At 36.1% G+C, this 14622-nt stretch overlaps 3 protein-coding genes and 1 long non-coding RNA gene across 12 annotated transcripts; 2 read left to right on the top strand and 2 right to left on the bottom strand.

Annotated features, from left to right (window-relative positions):
- Nucleotides 1-70: 70 nt before the first annotated feature.
- LOC122569674 (39S ribosomal protein L38, mitochondrial) lies at nt 71-2847 on the top strand. Of its 3 annotated transcripts, none has more exons than XM_043731086.1 (7): nt 71-214; nt 567-750; nt 1362-1505; nt 1585-1915; nt 1993-2151; nt 2241-2377; nt 2461-2847. In XM_043731086.1, exons 2-7 carry the CDS (start codon nt 612-614, stop codon nt 2751-2753), a joined length of 1203 nt encoding a protein of 400 aa, XP_043587021.1. In that variant the 5' UTR covers nt 71-214; nt 567-611; the 3' UTR covers nt 2754-2847. The 3 variants fall into 3 exon arrangements, with proteins under 3 accessions (XP_043587021.1, XP_043587023.1, XP_043587022.1); XM_043731088.1 differs by having other exon boundaries at nt 117-264; XM_043731087.1 differs by having other exon boundaries at nt 183-329.
- Nucleotides 2848-2928: 81 nt separating this feature from the next.
- LOC122569682 (synaptonemal complex protein 1) lies at nt 2929-5798 on the bottom strand. The gene is made up of 10 exons (XM_043731108.1): nt 5629-5798; nt 5146-5348; nt 4939-5043; nt 4657-4821; nt 4343-4591; nt 4003-4148; nt 3734-3880; nt 3414-3655; nt 3160-3327; nt 2929-3061 (listed from the first exon to the last, which is right to left on the bottom strand). The coding sequence occupies exons 1-10, from the start codon at nt 5732-5734 to the stop codon at nt 2958-2960; spliced, it is 1635 nt and encodes a 544-aa protein (XP_043587043.1). The 5' UTR covers nt 5735-5798; the 3' UTR covers nt 2929-2957.
- On the top strand, nt 3081-5182 carry LOC122569685. The gene is made up of 4 exons (XR_006317539.1): nt 3081-3214; nt 4560-4648; nt 4728-4830; nt 4899-5182. It is a non-coding gene; the product is annotated as an uncharacterized LOC122569685 (long non-coding RNA).
- A 116-nt stretch (nt 5799-5914) lies between the features above and the next one.
- LOC122569673 (locomotion-related protein Hikaru genki) lies at nt 5915-14532 on the bottom strand. 7 transcript variants are annotated; one of them, XM_043731080.1, is made up of 14 exons: nt 14192-14447; nt 13706-13826; nt 12589-12867; nt 12224-12496; nt 11833-12153; nt 11045-11127; nt 10161-10323; nt 8798-8980; nt 8077-8211; nt 7820-7963; nt 7498-7710; nt 7169-7378; nt 6995-7083; nt 5915-6848 (listed from the first exon to the last, which is right to left on the bottom strand). In XM_043731080.1, the coding sequence occupies exons 5-14, from the start codon at nt 11960-11962 to the stop codon at nt 6732-6734; spliced, it is 1467 nt and encodes a 488-aa protein (XP_043587015.1). In that variant the 5' UTR covers nt 11963-12153; nt 12224-12496; nt 12589-12867; nt 13706-13826; nt 14192-14447; the 3' UTR covers nt 5915-6731. The 7 variants fall into 7 exon arrangements, with proteins under 7 accessions (XP_043587015.1, XP_043587016.1, XP_043587013.1 ...); XM_043731081.1 differs by lacking the exon at nt 13706-13826 and having other exon boundaries at nt 14383-14484; XM_043731078.1 differs by having other exon boundaries at nt 12589-13826.
- Nucleotides 14533-14622: the final 90 nt, after the last annotated feature.

Raw genomic sequence — 14622 nt, 5'->3', positions numbered from 1 at the left:
AACGTCGACGCACGGTCATGGGTACATTAATGCTTGTTAGTGCCGTACGAGGGCAGCACGTACCCCTTGAATTTTCCGCATTGTAAGTTCCCGTTGAAATCATAGATATCATCTGATATCACTTATACAAGTATAAATAATATATACACAATACGCACGAGTTCCGATCTTAACCTCCCGATGGTATTGTTGGCTCACTTGTTGCGATCAATCGGTAAAACCAAATTTATTTATTTATATGAATAAGTGTCTTACACATATATCGTACGTAACGTTTCAATCCATTTAATTTTTACATCCTCGAATAAATAGTGAAACTCCGATGAACTGTTTGTATTAATATTTGAAATTATTCTACTTATTGTCAGTTTTTCGTCATTTTATCTCAAATACCTGACATTTTTCAAATTTATACGAGTATAAAAACGCGGCATATTAACAAATAAATAGTCAGAAAATCATGTTCTATTTTAATGACATTTCTAAGAAACGTTTTCAAATTTTAACCTTATCGAAACAATTTATTTCCAATGATTTAAAGTTTGCTTAATCTTGTTTTGTTATAGGAAAATAATCGATGTGTATATTGTGTATTTAAAATCCTACAAGTTATGGCGAATCCTGTTTTACGAAGTTTTATCAAAAATATATCTTCGCGCTTAAAAATTCGTGTCGAACAAGTTCGACATGGACATCATCTTCGTGGAAAACCACCAACTATCGCTATCACTTTGCAGCAACGGCTCCAATGTAAGTGGAACATATTATTTTTCGTATTGATTCTTTTCAATAAGATTCTTTTTTCGGCAATTATATATAGAAGGGCCGACCTCACCGATTTTAATGATTTTCAAATATGTTTCTGTGGTCAATATTTCGAACAACTTTCTCCTATACATATAATTGCCGCTCGGCTTTAATTTTTGCGATATTCATGAAAATACTTTTCCTATTTTTTATTTTAGCATGGGATAGATTTCGGCTAGTTTTCTGTACAGACATAATCATACTTTCATATGTCTCATGTTTGTAAATGTTGTAATTTGTAAATGTAGTGAGATAAAAAAGGAACTGAACTTAACTATGCTTAACTATGTAAGAACAACGAAAATACATACATATAATATTATGTTTGTACAGAAAGCTAATCTAAATATAATCCATACCAAGATAGGAAGTAGCAAGAGTATTTTTATGGATATCTAGGAAACTAAAGCTGAGCATCACAGTGGTTATATGTATAAGTGAATTTGCTCAGAATTATGCACCACATGACAACATTTGTCATGAAAAACATTCAAGCCAATGAGGTGAACCTCTTTTGATATAATTACCTTTGATACCTTCTTTCTTTTTTATAGTGCTGAAAGGACCAAGTCCAACTAAAGTAAACATAGGTTTTCTTGTTTCAAAACCCTCATTGGGAAAAAAACAGGCTTGGATGGCTGAACGAAAAAACAAACGAGCCAACATGGACTTTGAGAAAGAAATAAGGAACGGACAGTGTAAGAATTTCTGATTGAGACAGTCACATATGTACATGTAGTATTCATTATACCATGGTATCCTATATGTGTTTTACAGTGGCACTAAATTTAGAAGAAGCAAAAAATATTTGGCTAGAAACAACCAGTCCATATGATATTAAAAAAATCGCAGATCATTATAACATTTTCCAAGATTTATTCGGAAATGCTTTTTTCTTTCCTGTTGTACACCTTGACATCAAGTACAACATAGACGATAATGATACTTTAGTCAGAGTTTATACAGGAAATGTAATAAAACCTGCAGAGGCACGTGCGTTACCAAATGTTGGATACAAAGCCCAAAACGATACTTTATGGACATTGGTGATGTGTACACCAGATGGTAATTTGGAGAACTCAAACAACGAATATTGTCATTGGTTTTTGTAAGTTGACAAGGTGTTTGTTACCTAAGCAGCTCGGTCCACAGAATTAACTTACTATCATTCTTCCTTCTATTTAGAGGAAATATTCCAGGGAACAGAGTAGAAGAGGGTGAGCAAATAATGGATTATTTGAGACCAATCCCAGTTAGGGGAGTAGGATATTATCGTTACATATTTATCCTGTACAAACAAAGTCAACGTCTAGATTATACGGAATACAACAGACTCCAACCTTGGTAAGTAAGAAAGTGTTAAAAGTAGATCGTATAGTGTGCGATAATATCATATCGTTACGTTTCATTTAGATCGCGTATTTACGTTTAAGCTTACAGTTAAAAGAACGTAATTGGAATACATTGGAGTTTTATCGAAAATATCAAGATTATCTTACTCCAGCTGGTCTAGCATTTTTTCAAAGTGATTGGGATCCCACAGTGAGAGAGTTTTATCATTCTGTATTAGGTGCGTGTAATCGGATTCAGTATTTCTAACGCACTACTATATTATATGTCTATATATACATACTTACAAATTTTTACTTATAGATGCAAAAGAGCCGATATTTCAGTATGACTTTCCAAAACCATACATTAGACCGCAAACGTGGTTTCCATTGAGACAACCATTTAATCTTTATTTAGACAAATACAAGGATCCCAAAGAAGTAATGAAAGAATTTTTGTTGAGAAAACTAAAAACCGTTGATCCTTTCAAAGAGCCAAAGGCACCTTACAAGTATCCAAACGCGTGCATTATTGATAAAAGAATACCCTCTTGGTTGAGAGTACAAATAAAAAAGGAACGCTTGGGATGGGACCGAGTTAATCTTCTGAAATAAAATATTTTATAAAGAAGAGATTTGATAGCTAAAGTCAGTTGTAAGATAAAGAATTTGTGTATAAATAAATAAAGGAAGAACATCATATACAAAATAAATGTAAACAAGTGTACAGAGAACATCGAAACTCCATGTGTTCTATTCGAACATACACATAGACAGATGTTGCAACTTTTATCTCGGAATGGAATGAGAAGAATGGCATCACTCCAGTCTTAAATAAGCTTCCACAGCTTGTTTACTCCTTAATTTAATCTCTGCCCGCGTTGGCACTGATGTATCAATTGCTTGATGCTCGACGATGAGACCTAAAAAACATTATGAACATATTATATTATGGAATCGAATGGGATAGTTCAAGTATTTGTTGTATCCTGTAGTGTTGGACGATTGCTATTATTATCACCCGTTGGTTCCACTTCCGCATCTTTGAACTTGATCTTTGAACGATAATTGGAAACGTAAGTTTGGTACAAGTCTTTTGCTCTCTCTTCTCTGTCTTTGTCCAGTTCGAAATTGCTCATTCCGAATAGTGCCCCTACTTTTCGACTAACAGTGGACAATAATGCTAAACCTAGAAAAAGATACGGGATGATAAGAAGAATATGTAGGCGTCCCGAAAAATTTACTCGCAACATTTATCGGTCTTTTTTTCATCACCTTCTGTCTCCATCTTTTCTATCATTGGTATATCGAATCGTTTATCAAATTCTTCCGTTGGCTTTCTCGCTGGTACTTTATTACCTCTTTTAACACAAATCAACATCGCTACCATATTCTGCAAAGCCGCTCTTATGTCCATCAGTAATTCACCGCGTTCCTTTTTTGAATTTTTTCGCTCAAGTTCACGCTTTTTTTGCATCGCGATCTGTTCCAGCAAGATATTTTTATCCGCGTTATATCTACAAGAAAATTCATCTGCATATACCAGTAGCAGTGCGCGTACTAAGAAAACTCTCGCATGACAAAACATCACCTACTCCTCAATAGTGGCTACAAGGGCGTGCTCGAAATTAGACAGAGTGGACAATGCCTCATTTTTCTTACTTAACAACGAATCACGCTCTTTCACGTTCCGATCAAATTGTTCCAACAGTCGTGTTCGTTGTTTCATTTGTTCTTCCAACCTGATGATGGTTTGCGAAATAAACGTTTCGAAAGAAAAGTACAGTTTATAATGAGAAACTACGTTAGTATCGCGCTAACGTTTTTCCAATTTCTCATTAACCTTTGTTAACCATGTACCTACCTTGAAAGCAATTCTCGATAAGAATGGACCAACAATGAATCCTTGATTTTATCGAATATTCCTTCCAAATAGCTTATTTGCTTTTCTAACACTTTATTCGATGTGGTTCCAGAGCGTATAATTTCTGTAGTTAATATCCCCTCGCTCTGTTACACACGCAACGACGTTTAAAGTTTAAACTTCAAAGTAGTCCATACGTAGCCACGTACTTACTCGTATTACATTAGTTGAAATAACTTTCTGTCATTTTTTTTTTTGTTTACTTTTATCAACAGCAGCAGCACGGCTTTGCTCTTTACCAAATTACTTTTATTGCAACTTATTTACTTTACACACTTACTTCGGTTCGTATGAGGGACTGCGCGTACGACCACAAGTCCTCTACTTGTTCACGTACGATCTCTAGCATACGTTCTTTCTCCTTCATGTTATTCCAAACGTTTCGAGCTACACGTTTATACTTTGATTCGATGTCATTTGTCTCTTCGGTTGCAAGTTGACCCATTATCGTTGTTCGAAGTATCACTTTACATTGACTTATACGATCTTGTTTCAAGCTATCCAACAAAATTTCGTGATATACCGCATCCTACGAATATGAATTTTCAATCAACCAATGGAAGAATAATCGCTTGGTGTTAACTAAGTAAGTACCTTTTTTAAGATTTCAAGTATGTAAGCATACGTTAAATTTATCGCCTTTGCTGCATTTTGTCTCGCAACAGATTTTTGATATCGCGACACCAATCTTTGTTGCGCTCGAGTCCATGGCACGTCTTTTTGTTCTTCGTAAATATTGCTCAGCTCTGCGTGTTCTACCTGTATCATGTACGTATATATGCATGTCGTGTTATATACATATTTCCATGTATATAGTATAGTTTATTCTTTCTTAGGTACATACAATATGTATTTAGGTCGTTGGACGAAACATACTTGTAGTTCGAAACATCGTTTCATCTTTTGTTTCTTCTCGTAACGAAGCTTATCTAATTGACAGCGTTTCCTATGATTTTCCTCGTAAATAGATTCACAAATGTGCTATGCGGGAGCAACGAAAAAGTCTATCGTGAAATGTTTGAGCCGCTTGGACCGTATAAATAATAATAATCGAATAATAAAATAAGAGGAAAGAAGATTTACTTCTACTTTTCGGCCTCGGCATTTTAATCGTAAATTTTTACGACTTTGCAATAAACCACGCACATGACCTTTTGGAATTCCTTTCGTTATCTCGTTAACAATTTGATGATAATTGTTTACATCTCGTTTGTACGTATTTAATTGCCATGATATCTTTTTCTTTAGTTTTGTAGCATCTTGCAGCCTTATCTTCTTTTCACGTGCTAGATTTTGCGGGAGTTTTAATTAACGGTCAACAGTCTTATAACGTAAAAACATAAACGGTTAATTGTGAAAAGTCGGTGAGTTGCACAGATGTTGCCCCGAAGAAGGTGGAAAGAGAAAAGCAAAACATCGACGATGGAATTGGAAAATATTAAATTTGATTTGACGTTCAGTCGAAGATATCCGCGCGTATCTCGTGTGGTATATCTTCTTATAAGATATTTTTATTTCGTTGTAAAATCAACTATGACGCAAGTAACTACCACGAGATTCCCTTACCATGTAATTTAAGGATCCCACGATATTGTTCTAATTTATCTTTAGTCGACCATCTTACATCTTTGATTCTACGGAATGTCAGTGGAATTCGTTTCTGAAATAACATTTTAGTCAGTAGACCGTTGGCAGAATGATCGCCATTGATTCGTTGATATCACAAACATTATCGTTGCGGTTCGCTACGATTCGCGACAGTTTAATGGTTGTGTTGAAAAAGCAAGAAATGGATGACTAAAGTTTAATAGTTAGAGTAACTGCAAAAGATGAAAAATAAGAGCCCGAAATCTTAGAGAATAACGTAATTTTATTTTACATACAAAGACGTATCACATACAAGGGGAAAATGTGAGATTCTATAATCTTCTAAGGGTTAGAATTAGGCATCGTGTAATCTATATCGCATTCATTTATTGCACACGTATTATCACATACATTCTCTCTCTTTCTCTCTCTCTCTCTCCTTTTCCCTCCATTCTTCTACTCTTCTCTCTTTTCCTTCTTTATCATCTTTGTCGTCTCATTCTATTTCCTATTCTAAATTCTCTCTTTATCATTTTTGTTTTTAAATATCGTTGTTCCTCTTGTTTCCTTAGTTTCCCGGAATATATTATAATAATATTCTGTTAGTAAAAAAATGTCTGATATTATTACGGATCTGCATTTAAGCATTCACGTACAACGTAGCTAACCACGTTGAGCTGGAGTCTAACGGTAAGTTTATGTATCGTTTTCGAAATTGTTATGCACGAAGTATTATACATACATATCTCGAACAGCGATATAATGTCAACGCTCACGATATGAGATTGCAAGAAAACGACTGGTTAGGCGATTAATCGTTTCGAATGCATACAAATTCGATCGTGTAGCTTCGTTGATATGTATCATTTATTCTACGATCAAACACGGTCTATTTTGTGCTCTAGATCGTATATGTTTTCAATGGAATCGTTTAGATTGCCGCATAATTTATTAATCGAGCGGTGCGCGATTGGCAATTGGACGATATGGTGACATACAGTTGCGTGTTTGTTAGCGCCTTACAACACATTGGTACGACACTGGTTATCATTGATGAGATTTTTAAAGAATTCATTTTCTCTTTAAACATCTTTATATGACCTACAAGGTGGTGGGGGGGCACTCCATATTCCATTTTCTCGACAAGTTGGCTTCCTTACGGGTTCCAATGGTGTAACGTATCCCGGTGAACAAGTTACCTGTTAAGCGATCAACGTGATGAATAAGAAAAGAAAAATGAAAAATTCGATTTAATTCATATACATATGTGTATACAGATAGATCTATAGATAAGTAGGAGAAAATTAGAAAACGAAATTAAAAAAACGATAGATTAACCTGTTACCTGTATATTATCACCTGGTTTGTACCAAAATTTAAGAGGTGCGATTCGTCCGTGGGGCGGATCGCCTGGGTAAGGACATCTCACTTTACCTAATGATATGGAAGTGTTATTAGTAGCGGAACGAAATAGATCCGTCCGTCCGATTAAATACTATGTCCATATATGGAAACTTACAAACTGGTGGCGGATGAGACCATGTTCCGTTCTCTGTACATATTACAGAGGCCTCGCCTAACAATTGATGACCAGGCACGCAAGCAAACCTGACAAGAGCACCAACTTTGTACATACGTGTTTGGTGTTGTTTTCTTCCTGAATTATGGCGATTCGTTTGTTCGATAATACGGCCACTCTTTGGTATCGACGGAGTCGGGCAGATGATTTCTGCAAAATTGATCACGTTACGCGTTTTCTGCGTTATCGATGTACGATATATACACAGTATATATATACTGCACTTTTTTACGCGAGTAAATAAGAGGAAAAGAATTTACGAAGCCTACCCTCGCAACTAGGCGTACTTCCGCTCCACGAACCGTCATCTTGGCACTCTATGCTCTGCGATCCTAATAATCTATGACCCCACATGCAGGCAAATACCGCTCTATGACCAAACGTATTGTTGTATTCGAGAAGTTGCAACCTTGTATCATCGAATTTATCTATAGGTGGGCATACGATTGTTTCGCATCGCGGAATTTCGGCTGACCATTTACCTAGAAAAGTATTTATTAGTGATACCGCTGTCGCCACGATCTTACCTCAATTCTTCCTTTCATTTTTAATTCTGTCCACAATATTACGTACACATGTATAATCCCTTACCGTTGTATTGACACGTTATACCAGCTGCGCCTTCTAGTTTAAATCCAATTGGACATTCGAACGTTGCTCCGTGACCCATACGCGCACCTTCGATCTTACCGATTAACGGTGGTTTGGGTAGGTTCAAAACGGGACACTGAACATCTGCAAATATGACAATGCATTTATTTCGTATGCGTCTAAACGTTTGCTTGTACTGGAAAATAGAAATTTGCAAAAGGGGAAGGGAAAACAAAGAAAAGGGTAATTGAACTTACCCACAACGTGGACACGTATGGAGTTGGATAATCCACGAGGCGTAGAGCACGTGTAAACTCCTGAATCTTGCGCTTTCGCATAATATATCGATAATCGATACTTCCAGTCTCTTTCACGAGCAGCAATCGCCCATCCTGAATTGTCGAAAAGATTGTTACAATGACTAGAACTGTACTATGCGATTGTTAGTTGTCGATCCTAATGATCCTTAACGTGCTCGTCCAATCCCTCGTACTCGAAGGAAGAACTAAAACGTTAATCACGATATCGTTTCCCTTATGAATCTTGCCTTTTTCTTTTTTTTCGATCGGCGAAGCCAAACATTTCAACATAAAACGAAACTTTTATCTAGCTTTTTGCTACACGTATGTGACAAGCGTCGAAATATCATCGTATAAATATGACCGATGTAATCGTATAAACTATTACAAGAATCGATTGGGAAGCCATACATAGACCGTTGCGCGTAATATTATGTTAATTCTTCTGAATTAAATTTGGCAAACAATAGTTGACCTCATTATGCATTGCATATATGTATATATAATCAATCTAGCTGTAAGCATCTCTTAATTAAAAGCGTCTCAACATACAACTGAAGAAAATTATCTTACAATTGTAGGAGACAATTTATTTATACATACGTATACGACAATTCGTACGCTCTGTATTGCAATGCGCAATTCGCAATAAAACGTCGACGATCGTCAGAAGGCTTACCGGTCAAGTATTGACGAAATGTCGAGGTCCAAGTCCATTCGGGATTACCAAGTTTTCTAGCGAATAGGCATTCCAGGTGAAGAATGCTTCCAGGATAAACGGCGAGAGCACCGGATGGCTCGACGGCAGCTGAACCGGCCGGTAATCCAAACACGATCGTTGGCGGTACATCCTCTGTTTCTCCTCGAACAATCAACGAGAGGAGAAATATTAAAGGGAACAAGATTTCGTTTCGTTTTCCGGTGGGTAAGGAAATTGCAGAAATGGGAAGAGAATTCCGAATAGCTAGGACTTTCAACTTTATAAGGCTGTGTCCTAATTGGACGTCCCATAGCGACAAGTGCGGCAATACGACAGTGTTCATAAATATGTATGTTAATCGCATAACGAAATAGAAACGGATAGGACAGCGGTGGAGGTTGAAGAGGATAATCAGTCGTAGGACAGTACGATGAAGGAAAAGCCAACGTAGCAGAGGGAAGATTCATAAACCACTTGAGAGGATCGCACAACAGAGCCACAGCAAAGTAGGATCGCTTCCCCTTTGTATGATCGAGTCAAACCTTTTGAAATTTGAAAATTTTTTAATGTTAATACACATTTCATTAATACAATAATGAAATTTTCCTAATTAAAACCAGACCAAACAGGATATTGTTATTAAAAATTGGCAATGCTACAACATCCATATATAATACTTCTACATAAAGTTTACTAGAAAATTTTACAACGTGGATCCACGTATATCAAGTATGTTAAATTTGAGTATTGAATTAAAGTATATTGTTTAGTACTATTTTTGTATGTTTATACACATTTTATAATATGAAAATGAAATGTAGAAAATGATACAAAAACGCTTCATTGAAAAGTAAGGATATATTTTTGCAAATAGCTTTTCTAGCTCCTTTGTATTACGCCCTTTTTGCACTTCAAAAATCAATAAAGTATGATTTCTACTGTTAAAATACGTAGTTTAGGCCTCGTTGGCGAACCATACGAAGAAGGATCAAATTTCAATCAACTGGAGTGACGAATACGACATTGTCGCATCGCACATGTTGTCACTTTGGACGCGGCCATAAAACATGCTATGTTCGTTTGGTGTCGTGCTAATCGGTTCTGTACGATCGTCGCTGTACAACGTCCAATTAAGATACATAGAATAGTACATACCAGACGTACATATTTCCAATGATTGTCACACCTACGTATACGAGCCGATATATTTTAACCAATAGTTTCTATCGCGTTTCTGCGATCAATTATCTTATCTTGTAATTTTTGTAAGAATAAGTAACGAATTATACAGGTAAAAGGGATTACAGGAAATTAGAAATAGTAGAAATATTCATTTACTAACCGGTATAATTTGAAATCGCTGTCGTTGGAGTACAAGAGGGTAGTTTCCCGCTCCAACTTGCATTACGACAATGCAACAGAGGATCACCGACCAGCTTGTATTTGCCAAGTTCTCTGCATCTTACCGTCACTCGTTCCCCATGTGGTACAGTGATCTTGTCTACCTAGTGACAATAGTGCACATGATTGTGTTTATTCTAACAACTTATTTGATGAAACTGTAGAAAAGTTACGTCCTCCCTGATTTCGATAATTTTTGGATATGTTGTAAAGCTTAACATTTTGAACACAAATTTCCTGTACATGCATCTATCGTTACATAAGCTGACGGCCATGATTTCCGAGATATTTGCAAAAAATTATCTTCTGTTTATATATACAAACGAGGGTGAGACGAGCTTGTGGTAAGGTCCGTGCACAATTGAATATGCTGGACTATAAGAAATATTTGTTATAACTCAATTAAAAATGAATATCATTAATATATTGGAATTTATGTTTGGTATTTGGGTTTGTGTACGCCCTTACGGACACACAGTTATGGACAGAATTCACTATAGTGGTATTGATGGTTTCTTGCGAATGCTTTGGAAACTATGATCGATCGACAGCTACATGTACGGGAAAAAGTTTTTCAGAATGTTAATTTCTACAACATATCCAAAAATCATTAAAATCGGAAAGAATGTAGCTTTTCTACAGTTTCACCATTTATTTTCATTATTCTCGGGAAGAACGCGAGCTATAGCTAATCAGATCAAGGTAAACAAAGTAAAGAATAAAATACTATAATTGTCGAAGGAAATATATCGATATTACTCCCCTCTATTCTCGTAACGAATCAGAAACACATTCAAAAGGCTAATGCCACAGGCAACAACTTACAGATATTGTAATATTCTTGTAGGTCACGATTAAAAATGGATGTAGTCCTTCAAGTTTACAACCTCTATGAAATCCGTCGGAATCTGCAAACAGATTATAGTTAACAATGTAATAAAAAATATGGATTAAAATGACTAACAATAGGAGATGACAATAATCATGAAAATAATACATTCTTAATTACTGATATCTTAAGGTTAGGTTTTTTTCTTTTGTGTGATAGCATACTGCCTGCTATTTGTAAGAAGCCGATGAAACAGATTTTTGAAACAATTTTCATCGATCGGAAACACGAAGCACGTGTTCATCGGGGCATCGTGTGTATTTATGAGTAGTATTTGCTGTATGACGCATGCTCAGCGTGGTTTCACTGGACGTTCAATAATAGAGGTAACCGCTTTCGAAAGTACCCAGACAACTTTATCGATCCGACAATTTCGTTCGTAGAAAAGCATTCGGTTGAATAACATTTTTCGTCGGATCTACGTCACGTTAATTTGCCTTTTTGAACGATCTTCATGGTAATTACAATGAAATTATTATTCCACCATCACACATGGGATCTACCCGTATTTGAAAACATCCATCTTACCGACAATGCACTACAGTTTTACAGATTTTTTATAGTTTCGCGACGTAAAGATAACATTAATATGTGATTCTATCTTGCCGGCAAGTTCATCTATTTGCATTTCGTTAAAGGCAGATAATGCGCGAAGTGATTTCCATACTTTCAATTACTCTCAAGTGGTATTTCCCTCGCAGAATTTATCGCAGCATACACTCACCTATTTGTTTCGCCGTGCAAAAAGTAACCGTTGTTACAAGCCCAAGTAACAAAACATAAAATCCTGCACTCAGTTTCATACCATGCGCGCTTTCAAAGAATTTCCTTGTTCTTTCTTTCTCGATGGACATACTGTTGGTTTTTGCATATCAAAATGAAATGTTATTCGAGTCACTACACTGGAACTTGATTTCGATGATAATTTCGCATCGAGAGTAGCTGGAATTTTCGTAACTCGGAAAATCGTTTGTTTTGTTCTTTGGCATTCTGTTTCACAAGCATAGTAAATTGCACGTATACGGATGGCAAAGATTCAACGTCACTGAAAAATGAAAAAAGAAATAAATCGAGGGAGAAGAAATGGTTTACGTGTGACAGAAATACGAACGCACCTGCGTTTCGAAGATTGACCAACTGACCGAAAAAACACGTATATAGCCCGCGAGGAATGATTAGCGGTAGAACCAACGTCACCACTACCTTCATCGCTACGCTCGTAAACGATGCGTACCACCACTCGCGGAATTACGGGGTGAGACGTTAGAAGGCCTCTTCGCCAGTGTAGCTTACTTGCGAAAGCGCAGGCGTGTAACTGACACATGTTACATCATACTTCTGTATTCAACACATGTGTACACAGAGAGCTCCCAAAATTTTTGTTTTATCTGTAAACGATTTTACACATTTTGTAATATTCCTCTTCCTTTTGCATCCCACTTTCTTTTTTCGGTTTACGCTTGGAATTCTCAGCCTCTACCTGTGTTTTCAAGAGTTATGCTTCCCAAGTCCACCTCCCAAACGCATTTCGTAGAATTACCGAATCTGCGATTTCCGAATCTGAAGTGCGTTCTGAAGGTTTACGTTTGAATTTTTTGACATCTAATCGGCGATCAGAAGGGTCTAGGATTTTCGATAGCGAAATACGATTGCTTCCGCGGTCGTCAAGGTTTTAGGACGCTTTTGTGATCTGTAAAGTGGCGCCGCCTGTGGACTATCCGCAAAGCTGGTTGAGGGATCGCAACAGGGATTTTCGGACCTTAAAGGGCAAATTTAAGGGTCATGTTTGAGATTTTCCCAACCCAAATAAGTTCACTGGGATTTTCGACTCTAAGTCTGTTTTAAAGAGTCACATTTGACATTATCGAGATCAAAGTGCATTTTAAATTGTCATAACCTGGATATTCGATACTCAAGTGCATTTCGAAGAGTCAGGTAATGGCATTTTCAGTACCAAGTACATTTTGAATGGTCATGTCTTGGATGGTGATTTTTGTAAATATACTTGGGAGACGAAAATCTTAAACGTAAAGCTTAAAAATATACTCAAGAGCTGAAAATTTCAAGCATATGCCTTTAATAATACACTTGGGAGTCGAAAATCTCAAACTTAACCGTGATGTCAGATATAGATGACTTGGTGTGACAGATAAAGTATGGATGGGTTGCAATACAATAGGGCCGAAAAGGATCCTTAACATTATTTCTTGAGCGATAGATAGGTTTGCTGCTCCTTTGCGCAGGTCGTCCAACATTAAAGACCTATTTGTACTGATTATTAAGTCGAAAGGACTGAACCTTAACAGATTTTCGTCAGCTAAATCGAGGTAGCAAATATGAGGAAACTTTACGTTGCTTTCGTACTCAGCCATCACGTTGCTAGGTTCGTACTTCGACAAAGAACAAAATGAGTACAAATGCTGTTTTTTATGATGTGATTATGAGTGTCGTCGATGATCGAGACGAATTGCAATCTCACCGACGCGAACACGTGGTAGTTGTATTGTGCCAGATTTATGGATCTAAGATTTATAGATTTTGCAGAAATTATTGAAATAATCGTCTCCTGATTAAGCGGGGAACGAATCTTTACTGACCAGCCGGATGTAGAACAATTATAGGAACTTGAACATTGTCTTGTCGGATGCGCCTTTAAACAAGTCACGTAATCACTAATCACGTAATCAAATGTAATCAAACGGAATCAAACGAAGAGCACTGAAAAATTAAAATTACAATTTCATTTACAATATTTATAATATTGGAAATCAACTGTAAATTAGTAAAATAAAATATATATATTATAATAATAATAAACTATATGTATTATATAATATATTTTTACAAAAATTTTAATTTCCATAAAAGCCCAGAACATATCGATTGATATATAATAATCATATGTAGTCGTCGCGGAAAGTAAATTAACGCTCCCGCAAAAAGTTTAAATGTAAGATCGTTAACTTATTTTCCGATGCGACTGTGTATGTAGTTTTAATTAAAACAATAGAGCTTACTTTAACATCATCTTAATACAGTTATCACAAAAACTATTTAATTTTATCGTGTGAAATTTTTCATACCTTCGATCATTTTAAAGCGGCTTTTTCGTTTCTTCTCTTTCAAATAAACCATTAATCTTATAGTTACAATTGTTATATATTTTTAGACGAACATTTTGTTTTTCCTATTAACTCGATAGCATGCTAACCACAAATAGTCGATAGCCGTAATTAGTTATTCAGTAAATACCGTAGTAAAAATAGCAACTTACTTTAATCACTACTCTCGCATACTGTCAATAACAACACAATTCTACACGATATTACATCATCTATTGTCATGGTCATTTGAGCAATTTTTCTATACACAAAATTGTCATTATTCTCACGTTCAACATGATTATAATGTGCAACCACTCGCGAGAAAATCTATCGGTTGTTTGATCACTTCTCGTACGATAACAATAGGTACGATAGCAAATGAACAAATAAAGATATCAGCTAACCACATA

The sequence above is a fragment of the Bombus pyrosoma genome, linkage group LG7 (genome assembly GCF_014825855.1).
Source record: "Bombus pyrosoma isolate SC7728 linkage group LG7, ASM1482585v1, whole genome shotgun sequence".
Classification (NCBI taxonomy): Eukaryota; Metazoa; Arthropoda; class Insecta; order Hymenoptera; family Apidae; genus Bombus; species Bombus pyrosoma.
This window is presented reverse-complemented; position numbering and strand designations above follow the sequence as displayed.

What these genes read in the sequence shown, in the direction of transcription:
- LOC122569673 (XM_043731083.1), bottom strand. Translation starts at nt 11,962, where the DNA reads ATGTCCATCGAGAAAGAAAGAACAAGGAAATTCTTTGAAAGCGCGCAT. An exon ending in TTGCACGGCGAAACAAATAG is followed by an intron (nt 11,128 to 11,832) that starts GTGAGTGTATGC and finishes ATCTGTTTGCAG; the next exon opens with ATTCCGACGGATTTCATAGA. An exon ending in ACAAGAATATTACAATATCT is followed by an intron (nt 10,324 to 11,044) that starts GTAAGTTGTTGC and finishes TATTGTCACTAG; the next exon opens with GTAGACAAGATCACTGTACC.
- LOC122569682 (XM_043731108.1), bottom strand. Translation starts at nt 5,734, where the DNA reads ATGTTATTTCAGAAACGAATTCCACTGACATTCCGTAGAATCAAAGAT. An exon ending in AACGATGTTTCGAACTACAA is followed by an intron (nt 4,822 to 4,938) that starts GTATGTTTCGTC and finishes TACATGATACAG; the next exon opens with GTAGAACACGCAGAGCTGAG. An exon ending in CTTGTAGCCACTATTGAGGA is followed by an intron (nt 3,656 to 3,733) that starts GTAGGTGATGTT and finishes ATTTTCTTGTAG; the next exon opens with ATATAACGCGGATAAAAATA.
- LOC122569674 (XM_043731086.1), top strand. Translation starts at nt 612, where the DNA reads ATGGCGAATCCTGTTTTACGAAGTTTTATCAAAAATATATCTTCGCGC. An exon ending in GAATATTGTCATTGGTTTTT is followed by an intron (nt 1,916 to 1,992) that starts GTAAGTTGACAA and finishes CCTTCTATTTAG; the next exon opens with AGGAAATATTCCAGGGAACA. An exon ending in TACAACAGACTCCAACCTTG is followed by an intron (nt 2,152 to 2,240) that starts GTAAGTAAGAAA and finishes TTTACGTTTAAG; the next exon opens with CTTACAGTTAAAAGAACGTA.